A 19,900-nucleotide genomic window follows, 5' to 3' on the forward strand; every position below is an offset into this window, starting at 1 on the left:
CCAACACTGTGCAGTACTGTCACCAGCTATTTTACAGGTCCCACTATACCGTACATTTACCAAGACATGTCCAATAAAAGATGTGTTTTAATTTTTCTTTATTTCAGTTTTTTCCCAATACAGCAAATTAGCACCCCTTCATAGCAATGACAGAGAGGAAAGAGACAGAGAAAATAAATCATGCATTTGGAAAATTGAATTCCTTCTTTCTTTCTTTCCTTCCTTCTTACTTACTTTTTCAACACGATGGTGCAATGGACCTACTAATTAATCCAATGTCTAACAAAGGGAGGGCTGGCACTTTTGTGCTTAAAGAGGATTAGTCGTTGAGCTAACAGTGAAGCAAAGGCTCTTGCTCTTGACTGTACAATTCTCCTGTTTACTGCGTATCTGCCTTGTTTCTTTGCTTTGGTCTTTTATGTGTTCTTGACTCTCATAATACAAAACAGAACAAATGTGCTTGACTTATTTAAATAAGTCATTTATAGAACATTAATACTTATGAAGCATGAAATATATATGTGTACATATACATTTATTTATCATTATAATGCCACTCCCATTTAAAACTAGATTTGTACAGTTAGTTTTGGTTTATTGAAAAACTCTTAATAAATAAACATTGTACTTAAATACTTTCAGTTTTGTATAACAGTAACAGTGTGACAGTGCATGTACTGTACTGGAACAGAAACAGCCATCACTGACTATGTATTACGTATCTTAAATCAACAGTAACAGAACTTTTAATATATAAAATATATAAATTTTCCTCCCTGTCAAAAATAAGTGCTACAGTTTAAAACTGTGAGTGAAGTCAATAAAGTTGACTTTTACTTTAACGTTTGTCACCTGCAGCTGACACACTCTTCATACATCACATTTGTGAAAATCAGAGAATAATAATAAATGTAACTATAAAAAGTTCCTACATGTAATGTGGTAGCCTGCTACGTGTGTAGCTGTTTAAGGAAGTTTCCTCAGAAACATTTAGATTCATAACATATTATGGGAACAAACATTTAGTTGAATTTCCATTGTATGTTTGTGCAATTGATGCCCTTATTTTCAGTTTACCCACATCACAATGCTGTCTGAAGGCCAAATACCACAGTGACTTTTGGTTAGACATTACTTCACCTCCTCACAGTGTTTATATATCACCTATATTGCCCTTTTTTCACATGTCTGTGTGTCTTGTGACCAGCTGGGGTCCCTCAGCCGTGACTTATGATACTGGAGATCTAGCAGTGCGTGCAGACTTGGCTTTCTTTGGACCTTTGCCACGTTTCTTTTCTTGGAGAGTTGTGGCAGAGAGGAGAGGTAGACTGTAGATAATGATAATAGTCAAACTTAGCACCACACAAAGCAGCCCTGCACCCAGGGAGTTGGCAAATGTGAAGGGAATGGAGTGGTCAAGGAGCCAGGACCGTCGTGTCTCCATGTCCTGTTCAATGGCCTTGATCTGCATGTAAGTGCCGAGGATGCCGCACACATGGAAGAGCTGATGACTGTGACCTGCAAAGGGAGCAGACGAGTCATTTTTGAGCTCAGATACAGTTTGTCAAAGAAACAGAATGAAAAAATGGTGGTTTTGCGTTATCCACATACCACCATGTTTAACAAACATGGGGATACATTTAATGTGTTAATATGAATTGAGCATTTACAGTTGGAAGAATTTATTTGTAGTTTACAATCTGAAGGTGGCATTGGACAGTGAGTTATGAAATCACAAGTCGCCCTCACTTTGTGATCAGGAATCTAATTATTCTAATTATGCAGATTGACACAAATAAACCTCTCACTCCATCTGCTTTTTATCTGCTTTTTAACTGCCTTCAATAGGCAGTGTAAGTAGGGCTAATTGTGCCCTAAGAGGAATACTGCAAGTTTAAAATGACACGTACACATTATAAAACTCACTTGAATTCTTGAAAATTGAAAAATGGTTGAATGTATATTAAAAAATACACTGGGAGTAACACAATTATATACCTACCATTTGTAACTTGAATATTTGGCCACTTGGGGGCAGTGGAAAGAAGCTTTAAACATGTTATGTCACTTTCACTAAGGTTCAAATGAGCAACTTGTTGGCAAACAGTCGCCTATTGAGACACATAGCATGCATTTTATTTACATGACACTCCTATTTTAACTATGTTTTAGTTCTCAACATGAGGGACATATCTTTAGCTCGTTTCTAATCCGTGTTTGTCGTTTGAAGCTGTTTTACTGACGCGGCCTTCTGCTGCTAAATCCAGCACAGGTGAGAGTGGTGAAAGTGAATCAAACCAGCACAAATATGGGTTGAAAAACAAAACAATGAGCTCAGATGAACAGAATATTATTTATTATTTATATTATAAATTAACAGAAAGGGGCCTTAGAGTTGGATGCTTATTTTCTGTGGGCAGTCAAATGAACGCTTAACCTGCTGATGATAATAATAGTCCAGCGATCAGTCTTACCTATGTAGTCGAAGCTGCCGGGTGCCAAGCGTTCAGGTAAATGCGTAGCAAACAGAAAGCCTGTGAGGAAAGCCAAGCCAATGTGGTTGTAATGGAGGATGTTGGTGTCATTGTTAGTACAGCCTTCTCCTACACACAGGAACACCTGTGAACACAACACAAACAGAGAAGATATAACAAATGCCAGAAGTAGCATCGTTATTCACAAACCAGGAGACCACGTTTCTATAAGTTAACATATTTAATGAGGCCTGAACTCCATTATTTAGTATCTGCTGGTGACTGTAGATGTGGAACATCCACAGTTCTGCAACAGCTCTGTGCACAAATGAATGTCAAAAAAAAATCTGGTATATTTAACTTTAAGAGGAGAACAGAAAGGAGAGAGGAGCTCAAGCAACTTTGTATTCAGGCATTCAGTAATACTATACTCTTTGGCAAACTTTTGCATACATCTCACACTGCACTGGAATTCAGGCCATCTTGGGCAAAATGATTCATTTCTTTTTATGGTGTAATAAAATGGTTGAAAGGTCATTTTATTTTGCACCTCTTAACTTTCAAGCACTGGTGGTTTTGCCCATGTTTAATGTTTGATTTCCTTTTAAAATGCTTTAGCAAGATTTATTGCATTACAGGTGAAAACACAGAGCCAAGGGCTGAAACCATGTGCGTCCAGTAGAAGTTTTACTCCTAGTAAATGCTTTACCCCAGTGCTGCTAACAGATCTGTATCCAACACAAGAAGATAGTTTACCTCTTAGCAATAAAGTGTGACTGTTATGTGAATTATAGTTAAGTATAGTACTGTAGCATTGTGTTGTCATATGAACACAAAGTTTAAGCATCCACCAGAAAAGATCTATACTAAACAAATGTAATTTATAATCTAATTCCTAACTAATCATGCCAACTTGATGCCAATTGGTGTTTCAAAATCATTTTATACTCTTTTTTTTTTTTTTTACTACTAAGGTAATCAAAGGCTACACACTGGACCATATGCTCCAAATAGGCTTCCCATTTCCCCTCTGGTGCTACTAACACACACTGTCTCCCTCTGCTATGGGATTTTAGATTAGATTACATGTGTAGGTAAGTATGCATGAGGTGCACAGACATGGCCCTACCCTGTAGAACAAAGGAATGTTGTCAAACAGGTACGGGTAGGCAAAAGCAACAACACGGAGACATTTGCTGAACTTTGGACTCTGACACTCAGGAAACCTGAAACAAGAGCAGATGGATGTTATTTTAAAAATTTCATTAAAAATAATGACAAGCAATACTTGTGGGCAAGTACTTTGCTAAAAGCTTCATAACATGCACATGCACAGACCAATACACCTGCACTCTGTCCTCCACTTTCTCATTTACACTGCATTGTAAAGTTTATGTACTATTGTTTACTTACTTTATTACAACTGAACCTAAGAGATACTTTCAGGTTGTCTGAGAGCTTTTGTTACGTATGTATTGTACACAGCTTTTTGATGCCATCTCATTATAATTTTCCTTGTAGTTACACTCTTGAACAGCATCACCACTGGAAATGCCACAGTTACATAAGAAACAACACTTAATGCCATAATATTAACACTATATTAAATCAGAATTACAGAGACATCTGTGGATAATGATGCATGTCATCTTCTTAACCAGCGTGATACACTTGTCTGCTGAGGGTTGAGTGTGCAGTAGCCACACATTTCTGAATAAGAGAATCCATCAGGCAACATATAAATGTCACCTACATGCACAGATAAACAAAAGTCATATCCATTTATTGATTATCACCAGAAAACTTTGACATCTGTGAATTTCTTTGAATTAAGTCAATGAGTCGGGTTGTTACGGACGCTTTCCCGTTCATCCTGTCAGCCTCTCTAACCTGCTCAGCTGAAACTCCACTCAGAGTTAATCACTGTTTAGGGTTGGTGCCCATGGTCACAGTTAACACCCGCCATATGAAACAGTGAGTTGCTCAACTCCTTCAGTCAACAATGTTTGTAGGATGAAGTCTCCCTCAAGACATGTCAGTACTTGTGGATGGACACTGAATGCATCTGTTGCTACCGTGACATCTTTTATAACGTAATGACATTTTAAGCCAAAAGAGACAGGAGGCGCAAATTCCAGGAGGAGCAAATGTGATTTCTTTACCTCTTCGCGGTGTCATGATTATATTGTAGATAGGGTAGGCCAAGCCTTAGCAGTGGGGAGAAACGGGTGAAAGAACAATAATTAGCTACCACACCAACAGTAATTCAGCACATGAAGATGAACATAAAGTGAAAACAAGGAGGACAGTGAAGAAGAGGATCGGTGGTGGATATATGAAGAGGGTACATTTCTGATTTTAGGTATTAGTATTATTAGGTTAGTATAAAACACTTGATTTGATTATGTCTGACACTCAGGTTCAGGTATGAGCCAGGAGGATAATTCATCTACAGTTCAGGAGCAGGACCACGCCTCAAACACTCCTCTTCGTCAAAGTCTGCGTACTGTATAGCTGCACACCCAGCACACCCTATTGTTCTTCCTCATTCTTTAAAATTCATGTACCAGTCTCTTTGTTTGCTGGCATGGTCCTTTTTAAAGATTTCAGTGGACCGTTTTAAAAGGCCAGCGTGGTTTGAGGGAAAGGCTGATGTTAGCATGTTATCATGAACACAGCATCACAACAAGTTTCACAGTCTAACGTTTAGCATATTTAACTGTATAATATAACTGTACAAGTCATTTTTCTCACCCTACCTGGAGTAGCAGGCCAGGGTGGTGCAGATGACAGTGTTGAGCACAGCGATAGGGATGTAGCACTGGTGGAAGAAGCTGTTCACCCACTTGTCCGGGAAAACGTAAGCTGAGTATGTGATTGCTGACCCTGCAGGAGGAAACATCATCAGTGCACGATGGTAAACCTCTAATACTGTATGCTTTATGTGAAGAACAAGTATCTGTGCAGTCCAGTGTGAAGGATTTGTTGTTTGTGATATTTTGATCAGAACTATTCACATACAAAGGGAGACAGTTGTCAGTGTGAGGCCAGTGTCTGTACGACACCACCAGCAGCTACTGCCATAATAAACAAAACAGTGAATCTGTGTTGTGTATTATTAGTGAACCGTCTGACGGTGGAACCGACACACTTACCCAGGCTGTAAAAACTGAGGGCACCGTAGTCAAAGAAGAAGCAGATGTGGCGTGCCCGCTCTGACATGCTGCTGAAGGTGTGAGCACAGCTCGACGCCAGCGGATACATGGAGCAGGAGAGCAGGAGGATCACCAGAGGCCAGGTGAAGGCGTCCTGCCATGCCGACTGTGTCAGCACCACTGTCACTAGTTTCCATAGGAAGTACCTGTCAGGAGAAACAAGTCACATTAAGATAAACAAGACTGTTTGAATAATAACTGATGATAATTTGTTGAGACATCTAATATAATGTTGAACCCTGACAGCAACTGATTCCAACAACAACATGAAAAAAGCAGCAAGTGAAATTTATATAAACGAGTGAAAACAGGACAAATACAAATAGTTCCAGACTAGTTCCAGTGTCATTAGTACTACAGTAGTATACTAATACAAATACATTAGATAATAAAGGAGTAGCTGAACATTGGGTGTATATTTATGTGTCTAAGTACAATGTGAGCAGAATGTGTCCTTCATGACTTCAGCACCAGTTCCAGTCTGTAACGTCCTGTAAGACTTCACTTGGCAATTTTACATTTCTAGTTGTTTAAGTATTAAACAAACGAGAGGTGAGATGTTTAAGTTTCAGGAGGCATATTTTTCATGTTTCTGTTTTCTCCTCCTGCTGCTAAGTTACACTAACGATTCCATGTTTCATCCATAAACCTGAGGGTGGTCACGAAAATCAAGATGATATAAAAATAAAAAGTAAACAAATCTAACGTTCAATTATTTTCTCTGGCAGACATCAGTTTACTGACATCATGAAAACTGAAAGAAAGACTTTTCTTTAGCCTGGTCCTGGTGTTTAAAAGACACATTCTGGGGTTATGTCTGTGTCACAGTGTCTGTTTCTGTAGGAAAAACCAGGGCATTCCTCATTTTCACAAACATTTCTCTCAGTTATATCGTGCATGTGTCAGCGACTGTTGCTTGCATAACGTCCAACAGTGCTGCACAAAACGCTTTATCTTATCAGCACAGTTTTCCACATCTCACTGCACCTCATTAACAAATCAACTTTGTTTGTGCTAAAGAATTGCAGCTACTGGTATAAAAAACCAGAAGCACAGATCTGCTCATTAGCTGTAGCTCTACTCCGAGCCCCATGACACAAACACCCATGTGCCCCTAGTATATACTCAACACACACACACACACACACACACACACACACACACACACACACACACACACACATACACACTTCCTCTGTGGACCACGCAGTCAAAGCAACTGGCATCCCAGCATGGAGGAAGTGCGGTGTGGCTGGTGGGAGCAGCATCCTCAGCAGTAAGTTGAAATTCGGAAGCACACACACACACACACACACACACACACACACACACACACATACACACACACTGACAAAATAATTGCATCAGGACGTTAGTTAAAGTGCCGCCACCACATGTTATGATTTTACTTTCATGCCAAACAAACAGAGGAGACTCTGAAGTCGGGGACAAAGCTCAAGTCAGAATATAGCTCCAGTGAAAATGAACTATTTTGAAATATAAAGTTAAGACATTTGGGAAAACGTCTTCTCACCCTTTGTGCCTGTCTCACTTTTGCATCCGTCTATCTTTTGCTTTTGGTTCCTCTTATTTTTTCGTTGTTTACTGTTTGCTTTTAAAGGCGATGCACTATGAGCCCTTTAATAATGTAGAAGCTGAGAAAAAAGACTAAAGCTCCAAACTGCCTTTGGAGTTTATTACATTTTAGAGCCAGCGATGCTAACTCAGCTTTTAGAGATAGGTTTCACCAAACTTTGATCTTAGGTTTATCAACTTTAATATTACTAAAGCCGTGACTGAGAAGTCTTTGTATAAATAAAAAAAAAACAGAGAGAGAATTTCAGGTTCTCACCTCAGCACAGCTGGTCAATCACAGCCTGAAGTGGTTGTGAATGTCACTCAGTGGGTTTTGCAAAGTTCAAGCAGTAGGGGGCCACAGACCCTCTAATTACATGAGCACACTTTAAGTTTAATTTCCTCATCCACTATACTGCATAATCACATGTTTTCATTGAATATTCGGCACCCAGCAAAGCAAGTCTGGAGTGGACTTATTGTTATTGTGGTGATCAGAGAGAAAACCATGTGCAGTCCTATTAAACATGCAGCGTGACACAAAGAAGACTGTTGTTAAGGAGACTGTAACGGTGCAGGAGGTATTTGACCCACATGGTTGCTGGGTTGTTTAACTTAAAAACAAACCTGTCTGTGTATCCTTATCCTATCACATCACTGATAGCTGTGCTGTGAGTGATCTGAAACATACATGCTCTGTGTCAAATGTCTCCATTACTGACAATGGCTTTATTACAATGTAAAGTCCACTGCTCTGTTTAACTCCTTGAAGAGTACATCTATCATAATAAACATCACTGGTAGTAGATAATATAGATACTAATCAGCCTTCAGTGATCTGGATCTCATATAATAAATCCTCTGTCTCTGTTTGATGACAGGTAAACAGCTCACACAGCGATAAAATGACTGCATGTAGAAGGTTCCAGGTTAGTGTGTGATCTACAACGAGCTCTGCAAGATTCCAATGAAAACTAAACGAACATTATGTAAGTAACTTGTGGTATGAAGAAGTTCAAAGCCACAGGTATGAACTTCAGATTAGTAACCACGCTGCAGGGAGTGCTTCTGAAGTTGTGGTTTCTAAGGTGAGAATCTTTTTCATCTCGACATGTAATAATGGCTGATGTACCAGACTACACATCAATACTACAATTGTGATGCCTTTCAGTAAAATTAGACTTGTCAGCTCTACCAAGTGGGCACAAAGTGGGTCCAGATGTTAAGCGTCTCATTGGTCAGCTGGAAGAGGCTCAGGATGCAGTCAGTGGCCGAGCTGCAGGGGGGTCGGTACCCAGAGATGATGCTGTCCTCATGGAAAACCTTGAAAAGTCAGTTTGACAAGTGTGTGAAATTTACTGTGCAGAATCTGAGAGGGAAAAGTCATTGTTTGGTTGATTTAATGTCAGTTGATGTTTGTATCTCAAGCCGACGGTGCTTTGTTTAAACGGTGATAAGCCAAAAATGTTAGGAACCTCTAATTTAAATATACATCTTTATGTTGTGTTACATGAAGAGCTGGTCAGGAGCATCCGTCCCAAACCAACATGTGCTTCGGTCTACACTACACTCAGAGGTAAAACTGAGGAATCAGCTTCATGAAATGAAATAAGAAAGATGTAAAGTCGTTGTAGTTTATATAATGACTCGAAGAGCAAAATGATTCAACCTTCTCACACTTAAAGTTTCTTTAAGGAGCTCTCCTTTTTCATTCCCAGCCCACCTTTCCCGCTCTAGCTCTGTTGGACTGTGTGAAAGTCCAAACATAGAGAAGATGAACTTACTTTGGGTACTTGATTGATGGTGAAGACTCGTGGTAATTTGATGAGGCTGAGCATGACTACGTGAAGGCGCTGCCGCTGCCGCTGCCGCTGCTGTCTGCGAGGAGAGCTGCACTGACGCTCCTGGCAGGGTGTGCCTCCACCCTTTAAAAGGTTTGTGTTTTCATGCTGTTCCTCCCCTTCATCTCCTCCCACATCAAACCCAGCGAGAAAAACCAGTGTACCTGTGCCACTCCTCCTCCTGCTGCTGCTGCTGCTGTCTCTCTGAAGGTGGAGCTTAAATGCACACAGGTGTATATCCACACACACACACACACACACACACACACATTTTTCAGTAAAGCAAAACCAGTTTTTCAAGATTAAAGCGAAATCTTGGCTACTATTCGAGGATTCTTTCAGCTCAGCATTCAGTTAAGAAATGCTGCTGTTTTCATAACAGAGCTTTTCTTTTGGTGTTGTCCTCCTGTCATAGAGACCGTCGAGCCGGTAGAGCAGGTTTGAGAGAAACATCTCCCTTCAGGGACTGAAGAAACAGCTGTGAGTGACAGTAATGGTGGGCAACCGAGGCCAACGTTTTTAGCCATTATCCAGCCAGAAACTCACAGCAGGTGCAGCAGATGAGAGGCTCAGCTCGGCGTCGAGCTTAACAAGTGTTATCTGAGTTTCAGCCCGTCCAGATAAGGCTGACATTATGAATGAAGGGTGTGAATCGGCCTGGCAGAACAGTTCCTTTCGTGACACTTGCTTGCCGGTCTCCTGGTTAAACTGACATGTCACCATCTGCCCTCGGGCCGACGGCAGCCGTCACACCCAGCGGTGATGACTGAGCGCAGTCAGAGCTCCCCAGGCCTCTTATCTTGTTTAAACTTTGAAGCAATAAAAGCAAACACATGTCGTTGCCACCGCAGAATTAGTGGGATATTATATTTGCACTTTGTTTGATATTTGACTCATGCTACAAGAACAGGTTAACAGAATTACGTTTCTACTGCTGCTTCAGGAGTTTCAGGTAAATCTGCATTAATCAGTAACAATAAATGTGAATGTGAAATCTCAAAATGTCATGTTTGCTTAACACAGCAGATAAGTTCGTTCTTGTCAAAGGCTTGTTGGATCAAATTCTCCTCTAATTCTCAGTAAAAGTCTAAACAACTTGTTTTCTGTTTGTTTCTTTAAATTCAGTTCATTATTAAAAAGAACAAAGCTCTAAATGAGCTTTCGTTCAAAACACTTTGGCTAATCCACCAGGTTGTGTTGTAAGCTGCAATCACAACAGCTCAGTGCAACAAACTCACACATGAACTGCAGCAGAGCACCTTGGGACCTCACTCCGCTTTTCCTCAGAGGAGCGGCGCTGCAGTCAGAGGCAGAGCAGCAGATCTGCGGGCTCGCAGAAAAGGTAAACAGCAGACACACGTCTGGAGGTTTCTTTGGCTTGGCCTGCAGTCAGAAATGTTAATATGTAAGTCATCGAGACTTTTAGTGGCAGTCAGGTGGCAGCGGATGGAAAACAAGGTCGAGTGAAAATGACAAACTGACACGCAGTGAGAAATCATAGGAGTAGAAAATGTTTTGTGTTTTAATATTTTGGTGCTATTTATCCCACAACATTGGTTTTTATTTTATGTGTTTTGTAGTTTGTAGTTTCAGGTCTGTCAAACACACCTGAAGACTCCATCGAGCAAACAAACAATAAAACACATTTCATGTTTCTTTTATTGGCTCAGTCCAAATAGAAAAGGTTCATCACAGTGGATTTGCCAACACTTAAATACCTGTAAAAACAGATTTTATCACAGCGCCTCCTGCTCCTGTCTGATTATCATGTGGCTGCTCTCCTTGTCGTTACGTAAGAAAACTGCCTGCGGCTGCTGCTAAGTGAAGCACAGCCTGTGGCACCTGAAAAGCCAAGTGACACAGTTGAACCCCCGAAGGTCACAAAAAACAAGATTTTAACCAAGCAGCTTTTTGAAAGCATCTTAACAAGGACTCGTCGGGCAAAATGAAAGTCATGTGTTTTCATTAATGTTACAGTTTTACACTGTTTTGCAGTAGTTAATAACTCTTCTTTCATTAAAAAACTAGAATAAACTTATGAAATGAATGAGGTAAAGAGTATAAACTATGTTGTCTTGTGTAGGTGAACTGAATGATAAAGCAGCTCGTAATGGATAAATGTAGGTACGCTGGTAGGTCTACAGATTTCTACATATACAGAGTGTGTGCAGTAAATTCCCTGATCGTGACAGTAAAAGCTCAGTTGAATCTCTTAGTCTGATCTCTACAGAAAGACAGCAACAAAAGAGAAAAGAGAAACTGGAATGATTCACTTGAGGAGAATAGTTCATGCAGATGCTTCCATAGAGGGCAGGAATGTGGAAGGTTTGATGAAGTTACTGTAAAAATGCAGCTGAACGAACAGAGCTCTCACCTCTATCATCACGACACCAAACGCTCGAGCAACTTGGAGAAGATCTGGAGACTCTTTGTAAGAGCGAACCAACAGATTGAATTGTTGTTGTTGTTTTTTTAAGCTGCCACACTTCTTTATACAAATATACCACAGAAATGACTCCAGCTAAGACGCCACATGTGTTTTTGTGAGAACATCCTGATCCTGACCTGATGACACTTGTACTGTCCCATCTCACCACAAGGTGTCAGTGCTTTGAAAGAAAAGCTGCACAGGTTCGCGTGTGAACAGAAGCTGCAGCTGAAACAACGAAAGGCTTTTTGTCGTAGCAGTTTATTTTTTTAAGGATTAATCAAAGCATTTCTCTCAAACTTTTGTGTTTCTTATTGTTAATTTATCCCTCAGTGACCTCAACAGTACAAAGCTGCCATCGCTGCAGAGACTGAATGTCTTGCAGCACTGTTTGTTTCTTTCATGGACTATTAATGAGAAAACCTAAAATGTTCATCCCCTCTCTCTTTCTCTGAGACGCAGGCTGAGCTGAGTATTTATCATTTCATATTTTGTAAAGTGTGTTTATTTATTAATTGTCAGTTTGATCTGTGAAAGTTTTATTTTTTATTTATTATATCTAAATCAATATCTAGTGAGGTGAACATGGATATACGTCTTGTACTTCAGTACAGCAGTAGAGTGGAGGTTCACAGTCTAACTCCACAAATAAGAACAGAAACAGTGAATCACACTTTTGGTTGAATTACAACACCAGACGTTCTTCGTCCATTTACGTTTTGAGGATCTTCTGTCGTCTGCTCGTGTTGAACCAGGCTGCTGTGCTGCAGCTGCTCAGAGCTGCTGCCTCCCTCGTGTTTTGGTTGATGAAGACGATGCAGTTTGTGATTCCAAATGAGAAGCATGTGTGGCAAACACATTATTAATAATTGCTAGACTCCAGTTGCTTTTTTTCCTCTGTCGTATTTCAGCTCATCTCACCAGACTTGCTGTCTTTGTTGTCTATCTCTGTGTCATTTCTACACCCTGCTGCTGCTCTGTCTCCTCGTTGTCCTCTCCCACCATCGTCTTCATCTCTTAGCTGGTGATTGCACTGTTGAAGACTCGTCTTCGCTGAGCCACATAAACCACGGTGCACCGGCTCCTTACACCAGGTTTAGAAACCAGGAGATTTATTTTATTTTAGGGTAATGATCATTTCTCTGTCTCTGCTGCTCATTGAGAAGACAGAATGAGGCTACGCTGAATTTGACAACACAGCCTGCTCAGTTGAACAAAGAAACAAGATAAGAAGTGAAGTTTGAAAATGATTAGTCAGCGCAAGGAGACAGGCGGAGGATAACTGACTTCCAAGGTGGCTGCTCAGAAGAGTTTAGGGGAACAGGAAGCTTCATTAATGTGCTTTTAATGTGCATTTGGGGTTAAGATAAATCATAAAAAGGAACAATGAATTAAAGTTTGAACATCAAGTAACTTAAAGTCAACATCTATGTATGTACATCTGCCATCACTAGTTTCTTTTTTTGTGATGCTTTTCCAGCCTTTTACTGCAGCCTCCTTCAACTGTTTCTCTCTACAGTCTTTGCTACAGCCGGTGATTGACGTGCAAGCCTACAACCTGTTTTAAATGATGAAGCTCCCGCCAATTAGTGTTGATTCATTTCTCTGTAAATCAGCAATTAAAATGCTTCTGTCCACCTTTGATTTAATTCTGCTCCACTATCACTCCTGCAAAGCACATTCTTAGTAGCACTGAGCTCTTCCATCACTTCTGCATAAAGTCCACCTTTTTGTTCGACCCGATCAGAACCGAGACCTGAACCTGATGTGATGAGATGACACCACCGTCAGTTTTCACCAAAGAGCTCGGGTGGTGTGGATCATTTCTCTATCCACACACTGGCCCTTCTTTCACTTTGGTAGAGGTCCATTTATGTCTCATCAGTCCATGAAACTTCATTCAAAGATCTTTGTGGCTCATGTACGTTTCTACCTTCGTTTTTTTTACTGTATCTTGCAGCGTCACCTGTGTTCTGCTGTTAAAACAGTTCATTGGTTGATCTGTTCTGTGTCGGCGGCTCAGTAGCTGGTTTCTTTCTTCCATTTCGCTAAATTAGCTTCAGCACCAGGCTGTTTCCATTTTAAACTAATAGACATATGAGAATCATATTGAAGTTCTAACTTAAAGTCAAAAAGTATATTTTAAGTATTGATCTTTCACTTTAAGATGAAGTCATTCATCAAAGTGAAAGGATAACGAACCTCAAGAATGACTTTAACTCATAAAAATGTTGTGGGGTGTATTGTTTTTATTCCCCCTCTTCTGACATTCCCCAACAAACACACAAAGAAATCCAATAATGCAGGGTTCAACGGTGTGTTAATTTCATCAAGTGGCTAAATTTATGGACACCATTAAAGTCTCTGGCCTCCGGACCAAGGATTCAGTGTAATGTTATCACGGCCATCTCAAAGGCATCTGAATGGCAGCAGAGGAGGCAGCAGAGGCCAGCACAGAGACTGTGAAGAGACTGAGCTTATCGGGTTTATGTGGGGCTAATTACAGGACTGGGAGACAGACTCGCTGTCAGGGGGGGCGGTAATATCGTTAGCGTCGGGGAAAGAGGAAGAATGGGATGCGTGGGGTGAAGTGTGTGGCTGTGAGGGAGAAATTATTGCTGGATTGTATAAACGCCAGAAGGTAATGAAAAATGCAAATGGGTGGCAGGAGATACAGTCGTTCTCAGGTGTCTGAGCTCCTCATAGGATCAAAATAGCTTAATTAGGATAAATTATTAATCAGGATTGTTTTTCTTCTGAGCAGTTTCACAGAGAGGACATTCAGTATGAACAAATAGTTTCTCTGCTGCTTCACAAAGGATTGTGAAAAGGTTGTCTTCACATCACTGGGATAACACTGAGATATCCAGTTTTTGTAACAAGGCAAGAAAAACGCTCACAACTGAGAAGCCAGAACCAAAAAGTGTAAATGAAAAATAGTTAAAACCCATATTTCTATTTGACTGTTTACTGACTAATCGCGTCATTAATTTTTTGTGTGTACTGGTGATAATAAATCAGTGTTACTGCTCTGAACCAGTCCAGTATGGAGGTTTTTAAACTGCTCTTGTAATAAAGACAACACACAGAAATTTAGGAAAAATGCATTTATTTTTTTAACACCTTTAAAAAGCAAACTTTTAAAGCACAAAGATTTACTCTGTATATAAACACCTCTCTTCCTTGGACTTAAAAAATGGTAGCATTTGCACATTGTGCTTGGACTGCGAAGTCTGTACAACTGTTCTGGGTCTCCTGTGGTGTCAGGACCCAAGTAAACATTTTATTGCATAAATCACATTTGACCTCAGAGGTCAAAAGTCTTTAAACAGATAGTGGAAAGACAGAAAGAAAAAAAAAACCCACTGAAATGAGGAGAAAGGTTCTTATTTCTAATCACACAGTGAACAATAATAGCAGCTTTCTCAATGAAGGCGTCGCACATTGTCCTGAAAAGAGAAAACGTAAACGGAAGGAAATACAACAAAACTGTGTGACAATAAATGGCAGTTGTGCTTTTGTCTATCTAGCAAAACATCTTATTTCTCTGAAACGATTCCAGCAAATGATGAAAAAGACACAGCGAATAAAACACAAACCCAAAACAACACTAACAAACCAAACTAATCGTTGAAGGAGAATTTGCAGCTATTGGCTAATTTCCCTTTAAAACAGTAGCTGACTAAATGCTAATCTCTAGTTGCACACATCCCCTTTTTACGATAAGTAAGTTTTACAGTATACATCTTGTTTTTGCCATAATCTATTCAACCAACACACCAAAACGTCCTCAGAAGGCAGCGTCTCTCCAGCGAGACTTAAATCATTAAATGCTGAATGGAAATCGGTTTGCACAAAAATATACAAATTCAAACATACTTGAATCTGTGACTTTGGTATAAACAAAATTAAGAGTTACTCAGAGATAACTTGAATTCCTGAATGTTCCCTTGAAACTACATATTTCTATTTGTTCTGTCAAAATGATAATGGATGAATGATGCAAATATTCATGGGAAGAAAATGCCTTAATATTTCTACAGATCGTCAGAACACACTACTGCTCAAAACGGGAAACTGTCTTTTTTCCATAAAACCACACGTTTACAGCTGTGCTAAGACACCAGCAGAAGCGATTCCCAATGATCACGTAGTTGATATTGACAAACCTACACTGACACACACAGTGGATTACCGTTCGCCTGTGTTGTTATTCCAAAATAATAATTTACAACATACAACGTTTGCACTGTGTTTCTGATCAATCTGATGTTGTAAAATCTGCCTTTCATTCAAAAACAATTCCTACTATTCACAATATAAAACTCTGCAACAGAGGGTTAGAGCCACTGTTATAAAAAAAAAAAAAACGAGAAAATAACAATTACATAGAAAAAAACTAAATTTTATGAGAAAAAGTCATAATATTTCAAGAATAAGATAAAGTCAAAGTACTGCAACGAGAAGGTTCAATTTGAGAATAAAACATTGTGTGTAACGTTAAAATTGGGTAGAGTGGATTACATGTCCTGAAATAGTGAAATATATATATACAATATAACGTAATGCACAATTACTATTTTTTAATTTTTGTTACTGTACGACTTCTCTTTTTCCTCATATTCTGACTTTAGCACTGAAATATTAGGACTTTTTTCCTGAAATTTTAAAACTTTACTCTGAGAACATACAGTCCCTCTAATACCCTCTGATAAAACCTCAGTCTCTGAAGCAAAAAGTTGAGTTAAAGATGAAAACCGGAAAATCAGGAACCAAACCAAATCATTTTCTACCTGATGTTACATAGAAATGAATCACAAGTCCCTTGATTAACTCTCAAAAGCTCAACAGCAACTGAAAGCAAACCGTCCAGGAAATTCACCATCTGCACCTCGAGGAGAACACACCGTCAGGATTCTCCTGCGCTTCCCATTAATAATCTTTAGGGTAGATCGATGAAAGTCTCATTGATGCTGAGGGCTCCACTTTGTTTTGTTTGGGAGTGTGATGCCAGTAAATGCTGACTCATTCCTGACTAGCAACTGTACTGTGTGTACACACTCTGCAGCCTATTATCCAGGTGAATTGTTTGAGCTTGTTTCTCCTCGTACAGCGGTCAACGGGGCAGCGCTCAGATTAAAAATGCTGAGTTCATGCACAGACAACAAGCGAGTGGAGACACGAGAGCCTGCTGGGACTGACGGCCTCTTTATGTTTATCAAGAATTTCCCTCCAGCTCCACAACTCCTGACACTGTCTATTTAAATGTTACAAATCAACGTGGTAGTGAGATGCAGCTGTGCCTCGGCCGCCCCCACGTCTATCTACCTGAACACACAATGCCGACATCTACACCACCTACACTTGTATCCTGCAATTATGACACGGAGGAGTTATAGACGAGCTTTTCGGATAAGTTTCCAAGTAAACAGCATCTCAGGGTCAAAAGGGGCAACAGAAAAGTGGGTACAACTAATACTGCCTTAAACCAAGTGACAGACAGGAATACAAAGACTTTACAGTTGGTGCAGCCCAGTCCGTAATAATAATGACGACAATCATTCTCAAGTGTTTGACAGCTGCGCACAGATGATGGGGCCACTGCAGGTTTCGGTGTCTTGTCCCGGTGCCGGCAGTCGAACCACCGACCCTGGGTTCATATTACTATGTTCATGTCCAAGATGTTCAGTGTGTCTGGCTCTGTTTTCTAGCATCAGCCAAACTAGAGCAGTGTAAATGAGAAGGAGAGAGCAGCAGTGGCTCCCGACCAGGACTCGTCTCTCAGTTTGTTTTTTTCTTCTTTCAACAAAACATTGTCATTTGTGATCAGTGCTAAATGGTGGGTTCACAGTCCAAGACCTCTGTTGTGGAAAACCTTACTAACTGAGCTAAATTCAAAGTGCTGCAGATACTGTTTGCAGCTGTGTTCTGCAATAACACATGAATTATTAATTTTTTTTGTGACTGACTGTAGTGAATTTTGGTTCCAGCTAAGTACAATAGCACACAGTGTTTTTTATCTTAAAACATCTCATATCAGTGTAACAGTAGCCTCTACGCGGCCGGCTATTTAAGATTAATTATTAAATAGGATAGTTTCAGGCCTGGTTTATCTCAGGGACCGTAACAGGAACACTTGAAGTGGTGACATGCTACCTGCAGAATGGCTGCAGACAAACTAAATTCTGCAATTTTAATCTGAAATGAACTAATATTATCACCATAGGGATTTCAATCAGATCGAGACACCTAAACATGACATTAAAAGGGAAATAATATTTAAACACTAACCCTCCATCTCAAACTTTATCTTGATTTTAGAGAAAAAGTCTTCATAAAGAAGTGGAAGCTACTGTTTTGGAAGCATAAAGCATTTGGCTAAAGGGTATTAGCTAAATATGTTACCTCACCGACAGCTTAAACATCATATTTATAAAAAAAAAAAAAAACGAAATCACTTCCTGATTTAAACTTAGGTGAACTTTTAAGTTTGAAGGTTACGGATTAAAAAAAAAAAAAATTACAGACAAATAAAATCTAAATTTTTGTGATAATGATAAGATTCTTTTTTGGCAACTTTGTCCTCCTCATAATTTATAATCTATTCTGTTATTTACAGTTTACTTATTTCAATAAACTTTGCAAATTTTGGATGAAATGGTAAAAAAAAAAAAATACAGCTGGAGAAGCGACTTGTGGTGAATGAATGAAAAAACGTGATTCATTTTAAACAACACAAAGAGCTTCGTCTTTCTCTAACATCATATATCGTCATTTTAAAACAGACACACACGCAAAAACCTATGCACATTCATACTAATGTGTTCTTCCTGAACGCAGACACACTCTGAAACTAGGTCTGTGCATAATTACAAACACTAGAGAGAGAGAGCTACAGTCAATGTTGCAGAAACTATAAAACCTGCAACAGGAGAAAGTTTCTGTGTTGAGAGGTGCAGCTGACTAAACCCATTCTTTAGATTATGAATCTCAACCACAACTGGAACGCACACACAGCACCCACCTTGCATTCAATTGTCCATTATTTCTTATACGGAGCTTATTTATTCTCTTTTCATTCATCATCTCAGCTGTGCACTACATGTGGGTTACAGTTTGTCTAGTTGTGCTTGGCACGAATCCCTTTTAAGTAGTTCTTCCAGCGCTTGACCACATCCTTGAATATGAGAGAATTGTCTATGGTTGCAAGCAGCTGTAGCTGGTTAATGTGTGTGGTGTGATAGTCCCAGCGTGCCAGGTTGGGCGCAGTGCCCAATATGAAGTGACGCAGGTCATAGATGCTCCCAGACCCTGTGTCAAAGAGCGGCAGCATGGCCTTCAATGACTCCATGCCACGACTGAACAGCTGCCCTGCCTCCCTGCCAAACTTCTCTCCAGCTGTCTCAGTCAAGTCATAGAGTCCCAGCAGGGAGTAGATGAAACCGTTGAGGACGAAGGAACTGGGCGTGGTGGGGTATTCTTCATACCAGTCGTATTTGTTCATAAACACAGCTTTGACCCCGTGCTGCGCTGAAGGCACCTTGTAGGGTCCGACTGCCTTGAGGGCAGCGTTGAGGTAAGCCTGGTTCTTGGTGAGGAGGTAGGCTCTCACCAGGGTGGACATGGCCTGGCCCTGGGCCATGGCCGAGTACCAGCCGGGCTCTAGAGGCCGGAAGCCCTCACCCAGTTTACGGGTGACCATGATAGGCCAGCCACCACGTTCGTCCTGGTTGCGCACAAGCCAGTCGCTGGCAGCAAAGAAGGCAGCCATGTGGGCAGTGGTGGAGATAGTGATGTTATCTACAAAGCCACGCCCATGCAGAACTAACCGCACCACCCGTCTGGGCATGATCTGAGAAAGGTAGACAAAATCATTAATTTGATATCCACAAAACACATCCTGACTTGAATTTTCAAAGTAATGCTGCAGCAGTCGTCATAGAACTCATTTTGTTCAGACCAATAACTCAAATGCAGCTTTAATGTTCATCTGAATTAACAACGTAGAAAAGATTGTTGGTATCCTTCTGTCAAAGAAAGACAAACCTCTAAAACAATGTCTGATTTTCATGAGTTAATTTTTAGTAACTTGCTTCTGTCAGTTTCAGGTTATGTCAGTGACCATTGTGGGATTTTCCTTTCTTTAATCGAAGGGTGCCAACAATTTTGTCCGTCTTTATATGAAATTTGCATTTAGTTAATGTTAGTGTTACAATTTTATTTTTTTGTTACTGATGAATCTGCTCTTTATTTTCAAAATAATAATTAAATGATTTAGTCTATAAAATGAAATTAGTAAAAATGGTCATTTCTCAGTTTCCTAAAGCTCAAGTTTAGTCAAAAATAATTCTGAACCAAACATTTGAC

The 19,900-nt window shown here is 40.0% G+C and overlaps 2 protein-coding genes across 4 annotated transcripts in view; both read right to left on the bottom strand.

Moving 5' to 3' along the window:
• Positions 1 to 81: 81 nt before the first annotated feature.
• On the bottom strand, positions 82 to 9,199 carry paqr5b (progestin and adipoQ receptor family member Vb). 2 transcript variants are annotated; one of them, XM_026378854.1, is made up of 8 exons: positions 9,049 to 9,199; positions 8,460 to 8,587; positions 5,630 to 5,835; positions 5,234 to 5,360; positions 4,637 to 4,681; positions 3,604 to 3,700; positions 2,475 to 2,619; positions 82 to 1,518 (listed from the first exon to the last, which is right to left on the bottom strand). In XM_026378854.1, exons 1-8 carry the CDS (start codon positions 9,100 to 9,102, stop codon positions 1,229 to 1,231), a joined length of 1,092 nt encoding a protein of 363 aa, XP_026234639.1. In that variant the 5' UTR covers positions 9,103 to 9,199; the 3' UTR covers positions 82 to 1,228. The 2 variants fall into 2 exon arrangements, with proteins under 2 accessions (XP_026234639.1, XP_026234640.1); XM_026378855.1 differs by lacking the exon at positions 4,637 to 4,681.
• Positions 9,200 to 14,659: 5,460 nt separating this feature from the next.
• The window catches only part of glceb (glucuronic acid epimerase b), a 40,434-nt gene continuing 35,193 nt past the window's right edge, over positions 14,660 to 19,900 (bottom strand). For both annotated transcript variants that reach the window (XM_026378852.1, XM_026378853.1), the window contains one exon: positions 14,660 to 19,385. In XM_026378852.1, coding sequence (XP_026234637.1) covers positions 18,654 to 19,385 — 732 coding nt within the window. In that variant the 3' untranslated portion in view covers positions 14,660 to 18,653. The remainder of the gene's footprint in view (positions 19,386 to 19,900) is intronic.

This window comes from Anabas testudineus, chromosome 3, assembly GCF_900324465.2.
Source record: "Anabas testudineus chromosome 3, fAnaTes1.2, whole genome shotgun sequence".
Taxonomy (NCBI): Eukaryota; Metazoa; Chordata; class Actinopteri; order Anabantiformes; family Anabantidae; genus Anabas; species Anabas testudineus.